Source organism: Erinaceus europaeus, chromosome X (assembly GCF_950295315.1).
Source record: "Erinaceus europaeus chromosome X, mEriEur2.1, whole genome shotgun sequence".
Classification (NCBI taxonomy): Eukaryota; Metazoa; Chordata; class Mammalia; order Eulipotyphla; family Erinaceidae; genus Erinaceus; species Erinaceus europaeus.
The window spans coordinates 71,413,540-71,433,852 of NC_080185.1; the positions used below are offsets into that span (position 1 = coordinate 71,413,540).

The 20,313-nt window shown below is 39.8% G+C and overlaps 1 protein-coding gene and 1 non-coding gene across 3 annotated transcripts in view; both read right to left on the reverse strand.

Moving 5' to 3' along the window:
- ATP7A (ATPase copper transporting alpha) overlaps positions 1 to 20,313 on the reverse strand; it is a 135,040-nt gene that overhangs the window by 77,296 nt on the left and 37,431 nt on the right. Inside the window, exons 2-6 of one of the 2 annotated variants that reach the window (XM_060182537.1) lie at positions 12,117 to 12,159; positions 11,032 to 11,521; positions 8,334 to 9,062; positions 2,713 to 2,919; positions 612 to 775 (exon numbers count right to left, since the gene is read on the reverse strand). In XM_060182537.1, the coding sequence (XP_060038520.1) occupies positions 612 to 775; positions 2,713 to 2,919; positions 8,334 to 9,062; positions 11,032 to 11,437 (1,506 nt within the window). In that variant the 5' untranslated portion in view covers positions 11,438 to 11,521; positions 12,117 to 12,159. The remainder of the gene's footprint in view (positions 1 to 611; positions 776 to 2,712; positions 2,920 to 8,333; positions 9,063 to 11,031; positions 11,522 to 12,116; positions 12,160 to 20,313) is intronic. The other variant, XM_007534345.3, reaches the window with a different exon arrangement.
- LOC132536024 (U6 spliceosomal RNA) lies at positions 287 to 395 on the reverse strand. Its single transcript, XR_009547723.1, has one exon. It is a non-coding gene; the product is annotated as a U6 spliceosomal RNA (small nuclear RNA).

Genomic DNA, 20,313 nt, shown 5'->3' on the forward strand with positions numbered 1-20,313 from the left:
ACAGTTTTGCAAAAGGTTTTCATGCCTGAGGCTCTGATCTCTCAGGTTTAACCCCTAATGCCCCCTGTAGGGCAGAGATGAGCACTGCTCTGGTTTAAAAACCTATGAAAAAATAAAAATTCTATTCACTGTGCCAAATATATATATATTCATTCATTCTTCTTTTCTTCTTCTTCAACTCCCTCTTCTTCCTCCTCCTCTTCCTCCTCTTCCTCTTCTTCTTCTTATCCCTCTTCTCCCTCTTCTCCTTCATTTTATTTTCTTTCTTTCTTTGTCACACACAGAAATATCTATGGAACACTTCACACGTTCACATGTCATTCTTGTGCCAGGACCATGCTAATATCTTCTCTGTATTGTTCCAGCTATAGTATATGTCTTATCAAAGTGAAAATATTTTTTGGTTCTTAATAAAGGTATGATAATCATTATTTACATTCCGTGTCTGAAGTCCACCACTGAATTATATCTTATACATCTACTTATACATCTACATTTTTTATTTTTCCTTGTTTTATTTCCCCAATCTTTAATTATCTCCAGAACTCTTATCTGAATCTTTACCAAATTTTCCATTCAGTTTCATCAATCACACAAAAATTCTTACTTACAACAAGTTCCAAAACACCATCGCCTTCCTCAGCATTCTCTATCACAGTTGCTCCAAATCCAAGCTCTCGAATGAATTCTGCAATCACTGGGGGTTGTATAAGAGCAGGGTTGTATCTCACTTCTGCCTTGCCAGCCATAAGAGCTACAAGTACAGAATATATTCCTAGGATCATTCAGAAAAACAAGTCAGTAATAGTCATTAGAAAAACAATACTACAATAAACTTAGTAGTATTTTGTCTTGTAACTATGAGATGATTAAAGGGAATTTGGAGAGATTTATTACTTTTGTTTATAGACAAGTTACCTTAATTGAATGAAGAACTGCTGATGTATAGGATTGTTGTGTCAAAGGATAGAATTCTTAAATTTTCTAGAAGTCTCAAACCCAGACAAAATAAGACTACTGAGAAAGGGAGTTTCTATTTTATGAAAATTTTTAACACCCCCACACACATATTAAGGTAAGAACAACACGCATGTCCAGCAGAGAAGCAATTACAGAAGCCAGACCTTCCATCTTCTGCACCTCACAAAGATCTTTGGTCCATACCCCCAGAAGGATAAAGAATAGGGAACCTTCCAATGGAGGGGATGGAATACAGAACTCTGGTGATGGAAATTATATGGAATTGTACCCCTCTTATCCTACAATCTTGTTTATCATTATTAAATCACTAATTTAAAAAAAAAAAAACTGAATGAGTATTAGTGCAATGTTGGTCTATTTAATCATTGTTTTGTCTGAGACAGGGCACTGGTTTAATCCCCACTGGTTCGCTCTCTCTTTTCGCTCCGCCCCCTCTCCTAATCATACCCAGTTTTCCACCATTTAATCCCCACTGGTTTGCACTCTCTTTTCGTTCAGCCCCCTCTCCTAGTCACATCCTGTTTTCCACCCTACCACTTCCTTCCTGGAAACTATAAATGCAGATTCTTTTCTCAATAAACATTGCACTGCTGCCCAGCTCAGCCATGCATGAGTCCCTGGTTGTCTGTCTCCCGCCCACGAAGCTAGCCCAGCAGTGCAAATTCTAGGAGATAAACTGGGAGGTTTTAGAATAAACAAAATGGTGATTTCTAGCATGGTGATATCAAGCTAATGAAAATGATGCTATTCTAATTATATTGTAAACTAAAAGCAATATAGATTTTTTAGATATATCTTATTACCTTTCAGCCACCAAGTTGCAGATGCCACCATGATGCCAACATGACTTCCCTGGGCAGATGAACTCACCAATGTGTCCTGGAACCTCACCTATCCAGAGCCCTACCCCACTAGGGAAAGTTAGAAACAGGCTAGGGATATGGATCAACCTGCCAATGCTCATGTCCAGCAGTGTAGCAACTACAGAAGCCAGATCTCCCACTTTCTGTACCCCATAAAGAATTTTTGTGCATACCCCCAGAGGGGGAGACATGTTACAGGAAGATGACCAGAGGGCTCTGAACTCCAATTCCATCAAGATCCAGAGTGAGAAGAGAAAAAAAAGCAAGGACATTCAGAACTATCAATAGCGCAGCGGGTTAAGCATACATGGCACAAGGGCCTGCGTATGGATCCCGGTTTGAGCCCCCCAGCTCCCTATTTGCAGAGGGGTCGCTTCACAAGCGTTGAAGCAGGTCTGCAGGTGTCTTTCTCTCCTCCTCCTCTCTGTCTTCTCCATCTCTCTCGATTTCTCTCTGTCCTATCCAACAATAATAACTACAGCAAGGGCAACAAAATGGGAAAAATGGCCTCCAGGAGCAGTGGATTCATGGTGCAGGCACCGAGCCCCAACGATAACCCTAGAGGCAGAAAGAAAGAAAGAAAGAAAGAAAGAAAGAAAGAAAGAAAGAAAGAAAGAAAGAAAGAAAGAAAGAAAGGGAGAGACAGAAAGAAAGAGAGAGACAGAAAGAAAGAGAGGAGGAAGAGAGAGAGAGAAGGAACGAAGGAAGGAACAAACGAATGAATAATCAACCCATATCTGTGACCTCAGAAGAACTACTGCAGTTTCCAATGGAAGGAATGAGAACACAGAACTCTGGTGATGGAAATGGTGTGGAATTATAGTTAGCTCATAATTTTTGTAAATCACTAATTTAAAAAGTGTCTCACCTTCTTCTCGTCTTAAATTCCGTTCAATATTTGCTACACACGAAGCACAAGTCATACCAGTGACCTGTATGTAGCATTTAGATGAAGTCTTTTTCTCTTCCTTGTCAGGAATCGGTACCGTCATTTTAGTATACAAATTATTAGTTGATGTCAAAGGTGACATTTCCGATGAGGGTTGAGCTATTACTACCAGTGGTTCATTCACATCTAGTGGACAAAGAATGATTCTTTTTATTTTTTATTCATCATAATTTATACCTCCAGGCACTGTCTAGCCATTCCTTTAAAATCAGCAATTACCTAGAGCACTCAGCAATGTTATCTTTACACATTTAGTTAATGATTTCTAACTTCAATACTACCTTTTTCAGTTTTCAGGCATAAAAACAAATAAAGATATAAGTGGGACAAAATAATTTACAAAACAGCACTGTTAAAATTGTATGAATGTACGTATGCATGCATGAGAGCTAGGAGGTCACCTAATTAACAATATTACTTCTATAAGTAGAATAACAGATAAACTTCCTGTGTAGATACTACTGTATTATCTGAATTTTTAATACAAATGTTTGTCTTTTTGCCAAAGCACTGCTCAGCTCTGGCTTATGGTGGTATACAGGACTGAACCTGGGACCTTGGAGCCTCAAGTATGAAAGTCTCTTTGCATAACCATTATGTTGTCTCCCTTGTTGTTGTTGTCATCACTAAAGCATTATTGTTTGGGGTGACTCTGAGATAGAAAGAAATGGGGTGGGAGTCAGGCGGTAGCTCAACGGGTTAAGCACACGTGGCACAAAGCGCAAAGACCTGCAGAAGGATCCCGGTTCAAGCCCCTGGCTCCCCACCTGCAAGGAAGTCGCTTCACAGGCGGTGAAGCAGGTCTGCAGGTGTCTTTCTCCCTTCCTCTCTGTCTTCCCCTCCTCTCTCCATTTCTCTCTGTTCTATCCAATAACAACGACATCAATAACAACAACTACAGCAACAATAAAAAGACAACAAGGGGGGTCGGGCGGTGGCGCAGTGGGTTAAGCGCCATGTGGCGCGAAGCACAGGGACGGGCATAAGGATCCCGGTTCAAGCCCCGGCTCCCCACCTGCAGGGGAGTCGCTTCATAGGCAGTAAAACAGGTCTGAAGGTGTCTATCTTTCTCTCCCCCTGTCTTCCCCACCTCTCTCCATTTCTCTCTGTCCTACCCAACAACGAACAACATCAAAAATGGCAATAATAATAACCGCAACGAGGCTACAACAAAAGGGGAAAAAATGGCCTCCAGGAGTGGTGGATTCATGGTGCAGGCACCGAGCCCAGCAATAACCCTGGAGGAAAAAAAAACAAGGGCAACAAAAGGGAAATAAAATAAAATCTTTTTTAAATCATAAAAAAAACTTAAGAGTATTTAGTAAATCTCCTTAGAGTTCTCCTCTACTGATGCTTAATTCTTACTACTATAATTTGAACATTGTTTAATATATTTTTATGCTCCTCACTTTCCATGAGCTTGAGAGGGAAATGTTATTATTTGATACCCTTTCTTCAACTCAGAATAGCAAAGGTTACCAATATTGTCTGGAAATTATTTATAACAAGAAATTCCATTAGGGTATTTCCAGTTTAATTCAAGACTAGCTTCAATTCTAGTTGAAAAACAAATCCACATAGGCAAAATCCAGTGGATAAATATATATGTATTTTTTCCCAGTTAAAGGTTAAGAATTATCAAGAAATTAGAAAAATTTGGGCCAGATCTAGAACCAGTTTAATTACAATGCCTACATTTAAAATTATGCTTAAAATTCTATTGTTTGTTTCTACCTACTTTCTTTTGAACATTACATTTGTGGGGGTAGGAAATAGCCCACCTGGTAGACTATGTAACCTATTATGCAGGAGTTGCTGGGTCTAAATCCCAGCACCACATGGGAGTACCAAGAATAGCACCTGGGGAGCACCACAGATGGTGGAGTAGTGTTTCTCTCTACTCTCTTCTAAGACAAATAATAATTCTGAAAAATGTGCTGCTCAGTAGTGGTATCAAACATGCACAAGACCCTAGTTCATTTCTTCATGCCTCACTAAAAAAACTAGGGGATGGGAAACAGCCTCTCTGATAAAAGACATAATTTACAAAGTGCATATACCTGGGGGGTTCAAACTTCAGTCACCACATGGCGGCATCAGCAAAAGGGTGGAGCGGTGGAGTGATACTGTGATGTCTTTCCTTCTGTCTCTCTTCCCCTATATGTCTCTCACCCTTTGTCAGAAGAAAAGAAAGAGTCCACCAGGAACAGCTGAGTCACACAGGCACAAAGCCCCAGCAAAAAACCCAGGAAGCAAAAAATCAATAAAGATATATTGTTGGGACTGGGTGGTGGCGAACCTGGTTGAGCGCACACAATACAATGCACAAGGACCCGGGTTCGAGCCTCCGGTCCCCACTTGCAGAGGGAAAGCTTCACAAGTGGTGAAAACAGGGCTGCAAGTGTCTCTCTGTCTCTCTCCCTCTCTATCTCCCCATTCCTCTCAATTTCTGGCTGTCTCTATCCAATAAAAATGAAGATAATAAAAAAAATTTTAAAAGACAACTTGCTGTAATCATATACAGAAAATATATTCATATACACTAGTCAAAAATAAAAAATACATAGGGAAAGACAATGGAAGTATCAGTAAATAGTACCCTTATCCTATCACTCAAAAAAATTTAAAACACTTAAAATTTAGTCCTGACCTTTTTCTTTTACCACGTCTGACTAATGACCTCCGTTACTGTCTCTGTTCAACTGTCTCTGTTCAGTATATAGTTACTGAAGCTGGGGGGAAAAACTGTGGTGCCTTCTCATCAATTTTGTGAACTTGTAGCAGTGGAAAGCAAAGAGTGCTTGTGGCACTTCACACAAAAAACACAGAGACTATCATCAGTGTCTATGAACAATTACTATTCTTGCATTTATGTGAACTCTTAAAAGCTTGTTTTAATCATTTTTTACACTTATCGTTGGATTCACTGCTAAGTTATTGCTCAACAACTATTGTTAAATAAAGGAAAACGGTTGTTAATAAACACACAAAATGGATAAAAATAAATTTAGTTCTGGGTTCAGGCAGTAGCACAACTGGTAGAACACAAAGTTACCATTGTTCATTGAACAAGTTACCATGGACCAGAGTTCCAGGCCCTGATCCCCATCTGCAGGAAAGAGCTTCATGAGCAGGGGAAAAGGCCACAGATCGATCTCCCTCTTCCTCTCCCTCTCTCCCTCTCTCTTCTCTTCTCTCGCTCTCTCTTCTCTTCTTTTCTCTTCTCTCTCTCTCTCTCTCCCTCCCTTCCCCTCTCTTTCCCTCTCCCATCCCAATTCTCTGTCTCTATCATAACAGCAAACAAATGGTTTCCAGGAACAACATTCATTTTGCAGGCACTGAGCCCCAGCAGTAACCCTGGTAGCAACTGAAAAAATAATTATCCCAAAGGAAACAAAAACATCTATCAGAATCTATGTATACCTATGTTCATAGCACAATTTGCAGTAACCAAAACTTGAAAGCAATTCAGATGTCCAACAACAGATGATGGCTAAAAAAAAAAAAAATGTAGGGGGTCGGGCGGTGGTGCAGTGGGTTAAGCGCACATGGCGCAAAGTGCAGGGCTCCCCACCTGCAGGGGAGTCACTTCACAGGCGGTGAAGCGGGTCTGCAGGTGTCTATCTTTCTCTCCCCCTCTCTCTCTGTCTTCCCCTCCTCTCTCCATTTCTCTCTGTCCTATCCAACAACAAAGCAACGTCAACAATGGCAATAATAATCGCAACGAGGCTGCAACAACTAGGGCAACAAAAAAAGGGAAAAATGACTTCCAGGAGCGTTGGATTCATGGTGCAGGCACGGAGCCCAGCAATAACCCTGGAGGAAAAAAAAATGTAGTATATATACACTATTTACTACTACTCAGCTATTAAAAACTGTGAAGTCATCTCCCTTGCTGCATCTTGGATGGAACTTGAAGACACCATGTTAAGTAAAAATAAGTCAAAGGACAGGGGGTGAAGTCAAAAAGAGGACAGATGGGGGTCGGGCGGTGACACAGTGGGTTAGGCGCATGTGGCGCAAAGTGCAAGGACGGCTAAGGATCCCGGTTCGAGCCCCATGCTCCCCACCTGCAGGGGAGTCGCTTCACAGGCAGTGAAGCAGGTCTGCAGGTGTCTATCTTTCTCTCCCCCTCTGTCTTCCCCTCCTCTGTCCATTTCTCTCTGTACTGTCCAGCAACGAACAACATCAACAATGGCAATGGTAATGGCCACAACGAGGCTACAGCAACAGGGGAAAAAAGATGGCCTCCAGGAGCGGTGGATTCATGGTGCAGGCACCGAGCCCAGCAATAACCTTGGAGGAAAAAAAAAAAGAGGACAGATAGATGACCTCACTAATAGGGGAAACTTAATAAATAGGGACATGGAGGGAGAACACAAAGTGAAATGTGAATTGGTCATGGTGTATTATACCAAAGCAAAGGAGTCAGGGGAAAGAGGAGGAGGGAGGGGCTGAAGAGAACCTTAGGGTCCTGGTACATAATGATATAAAAAGACCTAGGTTATTAGTGAGAGAACTTTGCAGAGAACTTTCATAGGGAGATGAGAAATTGTACCAATGTTATCAACGACTGCATACTAAACTATTAATCCCCCAATAAAGATGATAAAAATTAGTTTCTGTATTTCCAAGAATTCATATATTGAAGTTCATATACACAAATCCATTCATATACATAAAAACATACACGGGTTATAAAAATCTTTGGGTTTTTTTTTTAGGTTTTATTTATTTATGAGAGAGAGAAAGAATGTGACATCACTCTGGTACATGTTCTGCTGGAGATTGAACTCAGAACCTCATGTTCAAAACTAATGCTTTATCCATGGCACCACCTTCAGGACCATGGGTATAAATATTTGAAGCCCTGACATGCCTGCCCAGAGACCAAGAAGGCCCACAATGTGTGCATCAAGAAAGGAGAAGAACATTGTGGACACCTAATCAAAGTCCACAAGAAGTATATGAGAGCCCTAGAATGTGAGACATAAACTGGTGAATAATGAATAAATCCTGAAGAATGAAGATCAAATAATTTCAGGTATTCCTTTGATGCACCTTGACAAATGGAAAAAGCATTTATGATTTATTTTTAAAAAGGGAAATATCTGTGGTCAAGAAAAAAAAAATAGAAGTCCCATAGATGATGGAGTGGTGCTGTGGTGTCTCTCCCTCTCTATCTGAAAGAGCTGACTGGCAGCAGTAGAATTACATATGCATGTGAGCCCAGTGCCACAAATAACCCACAATTTTCTAAACTTCATAGTATTTCCATCATATGGATATGTCACAATTTATTAAAGCTTCCAGTTTTTAAATAATACATATAACTATACAAGCAACCTTATATATCTTTGTATATATTGATGACTATCTCCATAGGAGTTATTTACAAAAAAAAAAAAAAACCTTGAATTATAATGTTATTTCTCATTGATAAAGTCCAAGAATCAGAAAACACGAGATTAAAAGAAAGAAGAGGAAGAAAAGAAAGAACTAAGGCAAGCAAAGACCGGGGGGGGGGGGGTGATAATTACCTGGCAAAATAGCATCAAATCCCATGTCTTCTATTGCTTCTCTCAAACTTTCTGGAGAAGTTAGTAGAGGATCATATTCAACCGTTCCACTGCTATTTGCAAGGGAGACTTGAATGGATTTTACACCTGCCTTTTTTGATATGACACCCTCAATGGATTGCACACAAGAATTACAAGTCATGCCACCAATATTAATTATGGTTTCTTGAGTCAGAGGCTGCTGACCAACAATGTTCAAGGGGATCTTTTGAAAAGGTGAGGTGGAGGGAGATTTTGAGGTATTCTCAGTTTCACTTGCCATACTAACTGTATATTGACCTGGTGATACGGCCTCTATTGCTTTCTTCAGAATTTCTGGAGTGATTGAACTAGCTTTGTATGTTAAGGTGGCAGATTTGTTCTCTAAGGAAACTACAGTACTGCTTACATATTGGAGTGTAGATAAAGCACTTTCAATATTTGATACACATGATTTACAATGCATGCCATCAATGAAGAAGGTGACTTTTGAATCACTTGCATGCGATGGACTCTTTTGTTGCAATATTTCTGAGGATTTAACTGGTGTGTTCTTTAGGCGTTCTATATCAATAGTTCCTAATTTGAGGTAGTTGGGCTGCTTTTTGATGAATGCTGTAAATCCCACCGCTTCGATCTGCTTTATTATTTCCTCTACTGTGATAAGATGAGGTTGGTAAACAATAGTAGCTTCTTGATTGTCCAGGGAGACTAGTTAATAAAAAGAAAATAAGTAATTCAGTTACTTATTTAGGAAACTTCAAGAAATACTGTATAGATTAAATGAGTACTATACATAATTGCTTTTTTCTCATTCTTGTCATCCTAAAAACTCTTGCTCTTTTTTTAAAAAATGCTATTGAGATAAAACTGCAGAAAAAGAAAAAGTTATGAGCACTATATCAGCAGTTTCCAAATTTATACACTCCTGAAAAGACAAGTTAGAGGTAATGAGAATTCTAGCACAGTTTGTTAAGAACACTGAATTTGGGCTAGAGGATAATATGAAAGTTATGTAGAATGAATTTAATGCCTGAGGTTACAAGGTCTCAGGTTCAATCCCTGGCACCACCATAAACCAGAGCTGAGCTCTGGAAAAAACATTAAATTAAATTAAGAACACAAGACTCCAAGAATTGCAAACTTAGATGTCTTTTTTTTAATTTATAAAATGGAAATATTGACAATACTACAGAATAAGAGGGGTTCATTTCCACATAATGCCCACCCCCAGAGATCCATATCCAATCCCCTCCCTTGATAGCTTCCATATTCTTTATCCCTCTGGGAGTATGGACCCAGGGTCATCGTGGGGTGCAGAAGGTCGAAGGTTTGGCTTCTGTACCTAGAAGTCTTTTATCCTAGTTCAAAACTCAGGGGGCTGGGCAGTAGCGCAGTGGGTTAAGTGCACAGAAAGTGCAAGGGCCAGCATAAGGATCCTGGTTCAAGCCCCTAGCTCCCCACCTGCAGGGGGTTTGCTTCACAAGCACTGAAGCAGGTCTGCAGGTGTCTATCTCTCTCCTCCTCTCGGTCTTTCCCTCCTCTCTCGATTTCTCTCTGCCCTACCCAACAACAACAACAGCTATAACAACAATAACAAAAACAACTACAACAAGGGCAACAAAATGGGAAGAATGGCCTCTAGGAGCAGTGGATTCTTAGTACAGGCACTGGCAAACGCTAGAAGAAGAAGTAGTGCAAGCACTGAGCCCCAAGGATACCCTCGAGGCAAAAAAAAAAAAAAAAAAAAAAAAACACTCAGGTAACTTTACTGATAACAATCAAGGGAATGTGTTATACTTTAACAAAGAAATAAGCATTCTGACTGGGAGTATGGACCGACCAGTCAACACCCATGTTCAGCGGGGAAGCAATTACAGAAGCCAGACCTTCTACCTTCTGCATCTCATAATGATCCTGGGTCCATGCTCCCAGAGGGATAGAGAATGGGAAAGCTATCAGGGGAGGGGGTGGGATATGGAGATTGGGTGGTGGGAATTGTGTGGAATTGTACCCCTCCTACCCTATGGTTTTGTTAATTAATACTTTCTTAAATAAAAAATAAAAAAAAAGAAATAAGCATTCTAGTCCCAAAATTCAAAGCTCATGCTTAGGAAGAGATCAAAAAGAGAAAACTAAGCCTGAAAAAAAACAACCAAATATCTCAAAGCACCAGGCTCAATCCTCAGCACCACCATAAACCAGAGCTGAGCAATAATCTAGTCTCTCTGCGCCTTTCTCTCATTATTATTCTGTTACAAATAACATTTTTTTTAAATGGGGGGTTGGGCGGTAGCACACTGGATTAAGCACACGTGGTGTGAAACCCGAGGACTGGCGTAAGGATCCAGGTTCCAGCCCCAGGCTCCCCACCTGCAGGGGGGTCGCCTCACAAGCAGTGAAGCAGGTCTGCAGGTGTCTATCTTTCTCTCCTCACTCTCTGTCTCTTCTCCTCTCTCAATTTCTCTCTGTCCTATCCAAGAACAACAACATAAATGGCAACAATAACGACAACAAGGGCAAAATAAATGGCCTCCAGGAGTAGTGGATTCATGGTGCAAACACTGAGCCCCAGCGATAACCCTGGAGGCGAGAGAGAAAGAGAGAGAGAGAGAGAGAGAGAGAGAGAGAGAGAGAGAGAAAATGAACACACACACAAAAAAAACACTGAATTTATTACCTTTAATACGCTGAACACCTTGCAGTTTCCCAATTTTTCCTTCAATAGTACTGGTGCATGAATGGCAGGTCATTCCTTCTATTTTCATCTTCAGCATGACTTCACCTGCTTGAGCTGTACCAGAATTGTCAAAAATTCCAGACTTTTTTCCCACAGTTCCAGTATCTAATCTGAGATCAGGAACCAGTTCTATTATTTGACTGGCATTTATGATGGAAGGGATTATTGTCACCACTGCAGTTCTTTGCTGAGAGGAAATTTTAATATCTGTTACACCCTTGGTCTTAAGCAATGTACTTTGGATTTGGTCCCATGGTGGAGCCAGTGGAGTAGTGCTAGTCAGAAATATAGTGTCAGTCAAGACAGGGAGAGGATTAGGATTGCAGATAATAGTATTGAAGCCCATATCATCAATAGTTTCCTGTAGCTTCTTTGGTATTTGCAGTTTGGGGTCATAAATAATAAATGCAGTCTTTTCTTCCAGCAAAACCTTTTGAAAGGAAATTTCAGAAAATGGTTTAGTTATAAATATGTAATAAAATAGCCATCATAACAATAAAACAGGTTCCAGGGAGATAATTCTGCTTGTTAGAGCACCAGATTTGCATACCTGAAACTCTAAAGCTGTAGTCTTTTTCTTTCTCCTCTCTCATGAAAAAACAAATAATTTTACAGAATAAAACAAATAGTTCAATCTAATGAAGCTTCTCAATTCTCATCTTTACTATTACCCTTGGAAATAAATATAAAATGTCCCATGTACCTACAAGAATGCTAAATGTATATTTAGGTTTATATGAAATAGGTACTGGTAGAGTACTTCCAACATGGACAAACATAACAGCATACAAAAACTGAAGCCAGGTAGTGGCGCACCTGGTTGAGTGCACACATTCCAGTGCTCAAGGATGTGGGTTCAGTACTACAAATGTCTCTCTCTCCCTCTCTATATCCTCCTTCACTCTCAATTTCTCTTTGCCTGCATCCAAAATATGTTTCTAAATGTTAAAAAAAAAAAAAAATCAGTCTTAAAAAAAAAAACACACAGCGGGACCTGGTGGTGGCGCACTTGGTTAAGCACTCACATTACCATGTGCAAGGACCCAGCTTCAAGCCCCTGGTCCCCACCTGCGGGGGAAAGCTTCATGAGTGGTGAAGCAGAGCTGCAGGTATCTCTCTGTCTTTTCCCTCTCTAACTCTCCCTCCCATTCTCAATTTCTCTCTGTCTCTATCCAATAATAAAAAAATAAGATAAAAAACCTGAAAAAAACAACATATAAAAAACATATATAAAAGTACTCTTAACATTTTCTTTTTTATTTTTTACTCTTATTTTATTATTATTATTTTTTTTTTTTTTTTAACCAGAGCACTACTCAGCTCTGGCTTATGGCGGTACAGGGGATTGAACTTGGGACTTCAAAGCCTCATACATGAGAGTCTGTTTGCATAACCATTATGCTATCTATCCCTGCCCCCTCTTAACATTTTCTTTCACAAATTGGTCTAACACTAAAAAATTTTTAATGAAATAATAAATAAAAATATGAAGTCAACATAACCCGGATACCAACGGCAGGCAGGGACAAGATAAAAAATAAAACTGCAGGCTGGGGCCAGGTGGCAGCGAACCTGGTTGAGCACACATGTTACAGTGTGCAAGGACCAGGGTTTGAGCCCCCAGTCCCCATCTGCAGAGGGAAAGCATTGCAAGTGGTGATGCAGTGTTGTAGGTGTCTCTTTGTCTCTCTCCCTCCCTTTCCTTCTTGATTTCTGACTGCCTCTACCCAACAAATATAGATAATTTTTTTTAATCTGCAGGCCAACATCCCTGATGAACACAGAAGCTAAGCTCTTTAAAAAAAAAAGTATTGGGGCTGGGCGGTGGTGCACCTGGTTAAGCGCGCACATTACAGTGCACAGGGACCAGGGTTCAAGCCCCTGGCCCCCACCTGCAGGGGAGAAGCTTCATGAGTGGTGAAGCAGGGCTGCAGGTGTCTCTGTCTCTCTCCTCTATCTCCCCCTCTCAATTTCTCTCTGTCTCTATCAAATAAATAAATTTTAAATTTTTTTAAAAAATATTAGTAGGGACCAGGTGCGGGTGCTGCTGTTAAGCACATTATGTTACAATGCACAAGGACCCAGGTTCAAGTCCCTAGTTCCTATCTAAAGAGGAAAATCATTGCAAGTGGTGGGGCAATGTTGCAGTTGTCACTTTGTCTCTCTCCCTCTATCACCCCCTTCCCTCTGGCGGTCTCTATCCAATAAATAAATAAAGATAATTTTAAAAAGTATTAGTGATTTAATAATGGTTTGCAAGATTATAGGATTACAAGTGTATAGTTCCACACTACAACCACCACTGAAATTCTGTGCCCTCTACCACCCTGCCTGGCTCAACAAAAACCACCATAGTTTTAACAATGTCTCAGAGAAAGTTTGTTAATTTTTTTTAAAAGTTTATTTAAAAAATAATTTGGGACTCGGGCGGTAGCACATAGGATTAAGCACATGTGGTGCGAAGCACAAGGACTGGCGTAAAGATCACAGTTTGAGCCCCTGGCTCCCCACCTGCAGGGGAGTCACTTCACAGGCAGTGAAGCAGGTCTGCAGGTGTCTGTCTTTCTCTCCCCCTCTCTGTCTTCCCCTCCTCTCTCCATTTCTCTCAGTCCTATCCAACAATGACGACATCAATAAAAACAATAAAAAAAGACTTTAAAAAACAATTTTATTTATCTAGGAGACAGAGATAGAGAAATTAAGAAGGGGAAAATAATAAGGGAGAGTGTAAGAAAGAAACCTGCTTTACCATTTGTGAAGTTTTCCCCCTTACTGGTAGTAACCAGGGGCTTAAATATGGGTCATTGCACATTTTACCCTGTTCATTCTACTAGGTATGTCACCTCCTGACCCCTAGTCATATCTTTTGTTTGTTTGTTTGATAGTTCATAAGGTTCAATTCCGTATTTTCCACTTCTGAGTGAAACCATCCAGTGGTTGCCTTTCACTTACTTCTCTAAGCATAATCACCTCCAGTTCTACCAATTCTGTCCTAAAAGATAAGATATAAAACTGTCTATCCAATTTTTTACTTTTAGACAAAGACAGAAAAATAGAGGCAGAGGAAGAATTAAAAATTCCAGAGCAATCCATTAGAAAAATAAATATCAGAATCATTTGACTCTCACAAGGGTGAGAGAGAAAAGGGAGCCTATATACAAAGAAATAGTGGTAGCAGGACCTAGGGATACACAATAGTGGTTATGCAAAAGACTTCAAAAGAAAATACTAACTATCGGGAGTCGGGCTGTAATGCAGCGGGTTCAGCGCAGGTGGCGCAAAGCGCAAGGACTGGTATAAGAATCCCGGTTCAAGCCCCCACCTCCCCACCTGCAGAGGAGTCGTTTCACAAGTGGTGAAGCAGGTCTGCAGGTGTCTATCTTTCTCTCCCCCTGTCTTCCCCTCCTCTCTCCATTTCTCTCTTTCCTATCCAACAACAACGACATCAATGACGACTACAATAATAAAACAGCAAGAGCAACAAAAGGGAATAAATAAATAATAAAAAATATTTTTAAAAAAAGAAAATACTAACTATCTTGAGGTGATTAGACAACTGAAAGCTGAAATAGCTGAGCTAAGAGCACAACTAGCTGAACAAGCTAATACAATATCAGAACAGGGTAACAAAATAGCTGAGCTACAGAAAACAACAGAGGGGAGAGAGAATAGAATTAGTGAGGCAGAAAACAGAATTAGCAAGATTGAGGATGAATTAGAGAAAACTAAGAAATAGGAGATCTCAAAAAAAGTTTAGGAGAGAGGGCTTCAGGCAGGTGTTTCTCTGTCTCCTCCCTTCTCTACCTCCCCCTCCCTTCTCAATTTCTCTCTCTCTCCCCCCCCTCTCTCTCTCTATATATATATATATACACACATATATATATGTCCAATAAATAAATAAATACAAAAAAAGAGATTAGGAGATACTGAAAACAACAACAGAGACATACGGGATAACTTCAAAAGAAGGAAAGAGAGTGAGGGGAAGAAAGCATTCTACAGGACATAATAGCTGAGAACTTCCCTACTCTAGACAACAGAAAACACATAAAGGTTCAAGAAGCTCAGAGGGTCCCAAACAGAATTAACCCAGACTTAAAGATACCAAGACACATTATATTTAGAATGAAAAGGAGTAATGATGGGGAAAGAATCTTGAATGCTGCAAGAGGAAAACAAAGAGTCACCTACAGAGGAAAGCCAGTAAGATTAGCAGCAGATTTCTCCACACAAACACTAACGGCCAGAAGAGAATGGCAAGATATATATCGACCTCTCAATGAGAAGGCTTTCAACCAAGACTACTGTATCCTGCTAGACTGTCATTCAGACTAAATGGAGGCATAAAAACCTTCTTAGACAAGCTACAGTAGAAGGAATCAACTATAACCAAGACTGCCCTGCAAGAAGTTCTGAAAGGTCTCCTACAAACAATATCATCATAAACATGCCATATATCAGAAAACTCTGAAAGTCTACAATAATGGCACTAAAATATCTTCATTCTATAATATCAATAAATTTTAATGGCCTGAATTCACTTATTAAAAGGCACAGAGTAGGGAGATGGATCAGAAAACACAACACAACCAGATGTTGTCTACAGGAAACCCATCTAACTCAACAAGACAAACACATGCTCAAAGTGAAAAGATGGAAAACTATCATACAAGTCAACGGACCATAAAAAAGGGCAGGAACAGATATTCACAATCTGACACGACAGACCTTAAAATAAATAAAATTTAAAAACATAGGGATAGACATTATTTAATGCTCAAAAGATCAATCAAGAGGTTAATGATTATTAACATCTATACACCCAAGAAAAGGTCATCTAAATACATTAAACATCTACTGAAAGAGCTACAGCAATATATTGACAACACAGTAATAGTAAGGGATTTCAATACCCTTTGGATGTTAGAGCAGAAACTATTAAATACTTAGAGGAAAATATTGGCAGAACTCTTTTCCATATAAATTTTAAAGGCATCTTCAATGAAATGAATCCAATTACAACAAAAAATAGTTGAACAATAGACACAAAGCAGAACTTGGACTGGGTCTGGTGTATTGCAACAAAATAAAGGACTCTGGGGTATGGGCAGAGGGTTCAGGTCCTAGAACATGATGACAGAGAAGGACCCAGAGGGGGGTTGAATTGTTATGTGGAAAACTGAGAAATGTGAACAGGGATAGATGGCATAATGGTTATGCAAAGAGACTCTTATTCCTGAGGCTCCAAAGTCTCAGGTTCATGGTGAATTCACCTTCTTTACCCCATCTTGGATGGAGCTTGAAGATATCATGTTAAGTGAGTTAAGTCAGAAACAAAAGGATAAAAATGGGATGATCTCACTTATGGACAAAAGTTGAAAAACAAGATCAGAAGGGAAAATTCTAAGCAGAACATGAACTGGAGTTGATGCATTGCACCAAAGTAAGACCCTGAGGTGTAGGGGATAGTTCAGGTTCTGAAACATTATGGCACAGGAGGTCCTAGTAGGGGTTGTATTGTTATGTGGAAATGTCATGCATGTACAAACTATTGTATTTTACTACTGACTGTAAACCATTAATCTCCTAATAAAGAAATTTTTTTAAAAAGAAAGAAAACATAGATTTTACTCATGTACCAACAACTGTTTTTACTATAAACCATTAATCCCGCTAATAATTTTTTTTGCCTCCAGGGTTATCTCAGGGGCTCAGTGCCTGCACTATGAACCCACTGCTCCTGGAGGCCATTTTTCCCATTTTTGTTGCCTTTGTTGTTACCCTTGTTATTGTCATTATTGTTGTTTTTATTACTGTTGTTGTTGGGAAGGACAGAGAGAAATCGAGAGAGATGGGGAGACAGAGGGGGTAGAGAAAGACAGACACCTGTAGACCTGCTTCACCGCCTGTGAAGAAACCACACACACACACACACACACACACACACACACAGGTGGGGAGCCAGGGGCTGGAACTGGGATCCTTACGTCTAGGTGGTCATTGTTTAAAGGATAGTCTATAGTAATAGAAGGGATAGCAGTTTTTATCTGAGTAAATGGGAAAACATTCAAGATGTTAGCAATATACAAGTTTCAAAGAGAAAGTAATTTGGTATGGTATTAACCTATTAAGTCATTCAGCACTTATATCTAATTACATTTTTTACTTTTCTACTTACAAAAGGCTAAACAATTCTAGATAACAGAGTTTCCCATTACCTGATTATTATATTTTCCCTTAAACAGACCACAGGGTGATTAAATTAAACTTCAAGTTAATCACTTTAAAGTCTAAGGTCTTGCCAGTGGCAGGAAAAACAAGAACACACTAATTTACAAACTTCACAATTTAAACAACATCCCCAAAACCTATTTAAATACTAAGGCTGCAAAAAGAAATAATGGTATTCATTCTACATTTTCCAAAACCAGATACTTCATGACTTTCCACTCACTCACCGTGAATTCTATTAATTGAAGCACTATTCTGTTCAACTGTGCACTTTTTTCAACAACGCAGTACAACTCAATATGTCTTGATTGAATTACTTAACATAAAAAGTTTTTTTCCAAATCCTGCAAGACCTCCCTGAATTGATAGACACTGTTCTCAGGGTAGATAGTATAATGATTATGCAAACAGACTCTCATGCCTGAGGCTCCAAGGTCCCAGGTTCAATCCCCTGCACCACCATAAGCCAGAGATGAACAGTGCTCTAGTAAAATAAATAAAATAAATTAAATTAATTAAATAAATCAGAAAAAGAAACACTGTTTTCTCCAAATCTGGCTTTTAAATCAACTGTATATTAGTCCTGATTGCAATTTCAGAAAATATGATACAAAGATTTTTTAATATTTATTTTATTTTATTTATTCCCTTTTGTTGCCCTTGCTGTTTTTCTTGTTGTAGTTATTATTGTTGTTGTCGTTGTTGGATAGGACAGAGAGAAATGGAGAGAGGAGGGGAAGACAGAGAGGAGGACAGAAAGATAGACACCTGCAGACCTGCTTCACCGCCTGTGAAGCGACTCCCCTGCAGGTGGGGAGCCGGGGCTCGAACCGGGATCCTTATGCCGGTCCTTGTGCTTTGCGCCACCTGCACTTAACCCGCTGCGCTATAGCCCGACTCCCCGATACAAAGATTTTAAAACTTAACCTTGTTTAATAAGTGGACAGGTCAGGGAGATAACATAATGAATACCAAACATTCATGCCTGAGGCCTGAAAGTTCCAGGTTCAGTCCTTGGTACAACCATAAGCCAGAGCTAAGCTATACTCTAGCAACTAAATATGATAAAATGTTTATCTGCAGGAGTCGGGCGGTAGCACAGTGAATTAAGCACATGTGGCGCAAAGTGCAAGGACCAGTGTAAGGATCCCCGCTCAAGCCCCCGGCTCCCCACCTGCAGGGGAGTCGCTTCACAGGCGGTGAAGCAGGTCTGCAGGTGTCTATCTTTCTCTCTCCCTCTCTGTTTTCCCCTCCTCTCTCCATTTCTCTCTTTTCTATCCAACGACAACAACAACAATAATAATAACAGTAATAAAACCAAGGGCAACAAAAGGGAAAATAAATAAATAAATAAATAGCAAAAAAAATGTTTATCTGCATTCTACCATCAATTATGTTTGGATAAGGACAGTTTTCTATATTGTGCTTAGAAAGATGCAAACCTGTATTTATTACACATTATAAAAATATTTCAAGTTGTCAAATATCATAAAAACAATAAATTTTAGTAAATATCACCTGATACATTTCTTAGGATTTTCTGTTCCTACATTTTTAACTATATATTCTGATTGCAGTTAAATTTGACAATATTTTATGAAGTCATTTTCTAAGTAGATAAAAATTGTCTTTCTCTAGTTCAAAACAGTTTCATTAGTGATAGTTTAGGGAAATTACTTATGGGAGGCTAGACGATGATAACACAACAAGTAAACTATACCAGTTACCCATAAGGACCCAAATTCTGGCCCCATGTCCCCACCTTCAAGGGGAAAGCAGGCTGCAGGTATCTCTCTTTCTCCCTCTCTCTTCCTATTTTTTCTTTATCTCTGTCATAATTAATAAATAAATTAAAGTTAATTTGAAATAACTATTTAAGAATTTTGGTCCAGGGTAGGGGTAGATAGCATAAAGACTCTCATGCATGAGACTCCAAAGTCCCAGGTTCAATCCCCCGTACCACCATAAGCTGAACAGTGCTCTGGTTAAAAAGAAAAAAAAAAATTTTGGTCCATACACCCAGAGGGGAAGAAATGATAGGGGGAAAATGACCAGAGGGCTCTGAATTCAAATTAAAATTCCATCAGGACCTGGAGAAAGAAGAGGAAAAAAGGAAGGACATTCAGAAGTTTTAATAGGTGTGTGTGTGATTTAGAAAGGAAGAGAAGGGGGAGTCGAGCTGTAGCGCAGCGGGTTAAGTGCAGGTGGCACAAAGCACAAGGACAGGCATAAGGATCCCGGTTCGAGCCCTGGCTCCCCACCTGCAGGGGAGTCGCTTCACAGGCGGTGAAGCAGGTCTGCAGGTGTCTGTCTTTCTCTCCCCCTCTCTGTCTTCCCCTCCTCTCTCCATTTCTCTCTGTCCTATCCAACAACGACAACATCAATAACTACAACAATAAAACAACAAGGGCAGCGAAAGGGGATAAATAAATAAATATAAAATTAAATTAAAAATTAAAAAAAGGGAGTCGGGCTGTAGCACAGCGGGTTAAGCACAGGTGGCGCAAAGCACAAGAACCGGCATAAGGATCCCGGTTCGAGCCCCAGCTCCCCACTTGCAGGGGAGTCGCTTCACAGGCGGTGAAGCAGGTCTGCAGGTGTCTATCTTTCTCTCCTCCACTCTGTCTTCCCCTCCTCTCTCCATTTCTCTCTGTCCTATCCAACAACGACAATAACAATAATAACTACAACAAGAAAAAAACAACAAGGGCAACAAAAGGGAATGAATAAATAAATAAATAAATAAAATAAATATTAAAAAAATTTTTAGGGGTGGGGGAGACAGCATAATGGTTATGCAAACAGACTCTCATGCCTGACGCTCCTAAGTCCCAGGTTCAACCCCTGCACCACCATAAGCCAGAGCTGAGCAGTGCTCTGGTGTTTCTCTCTCTCTCTCTCTCTCTCTGCATCTCTCTCAAAAAAAATTAATAAAAAATAAAATAAAACAAAAATATTAAAAAAATAAAAATAAAAAATAAATAAAATAAT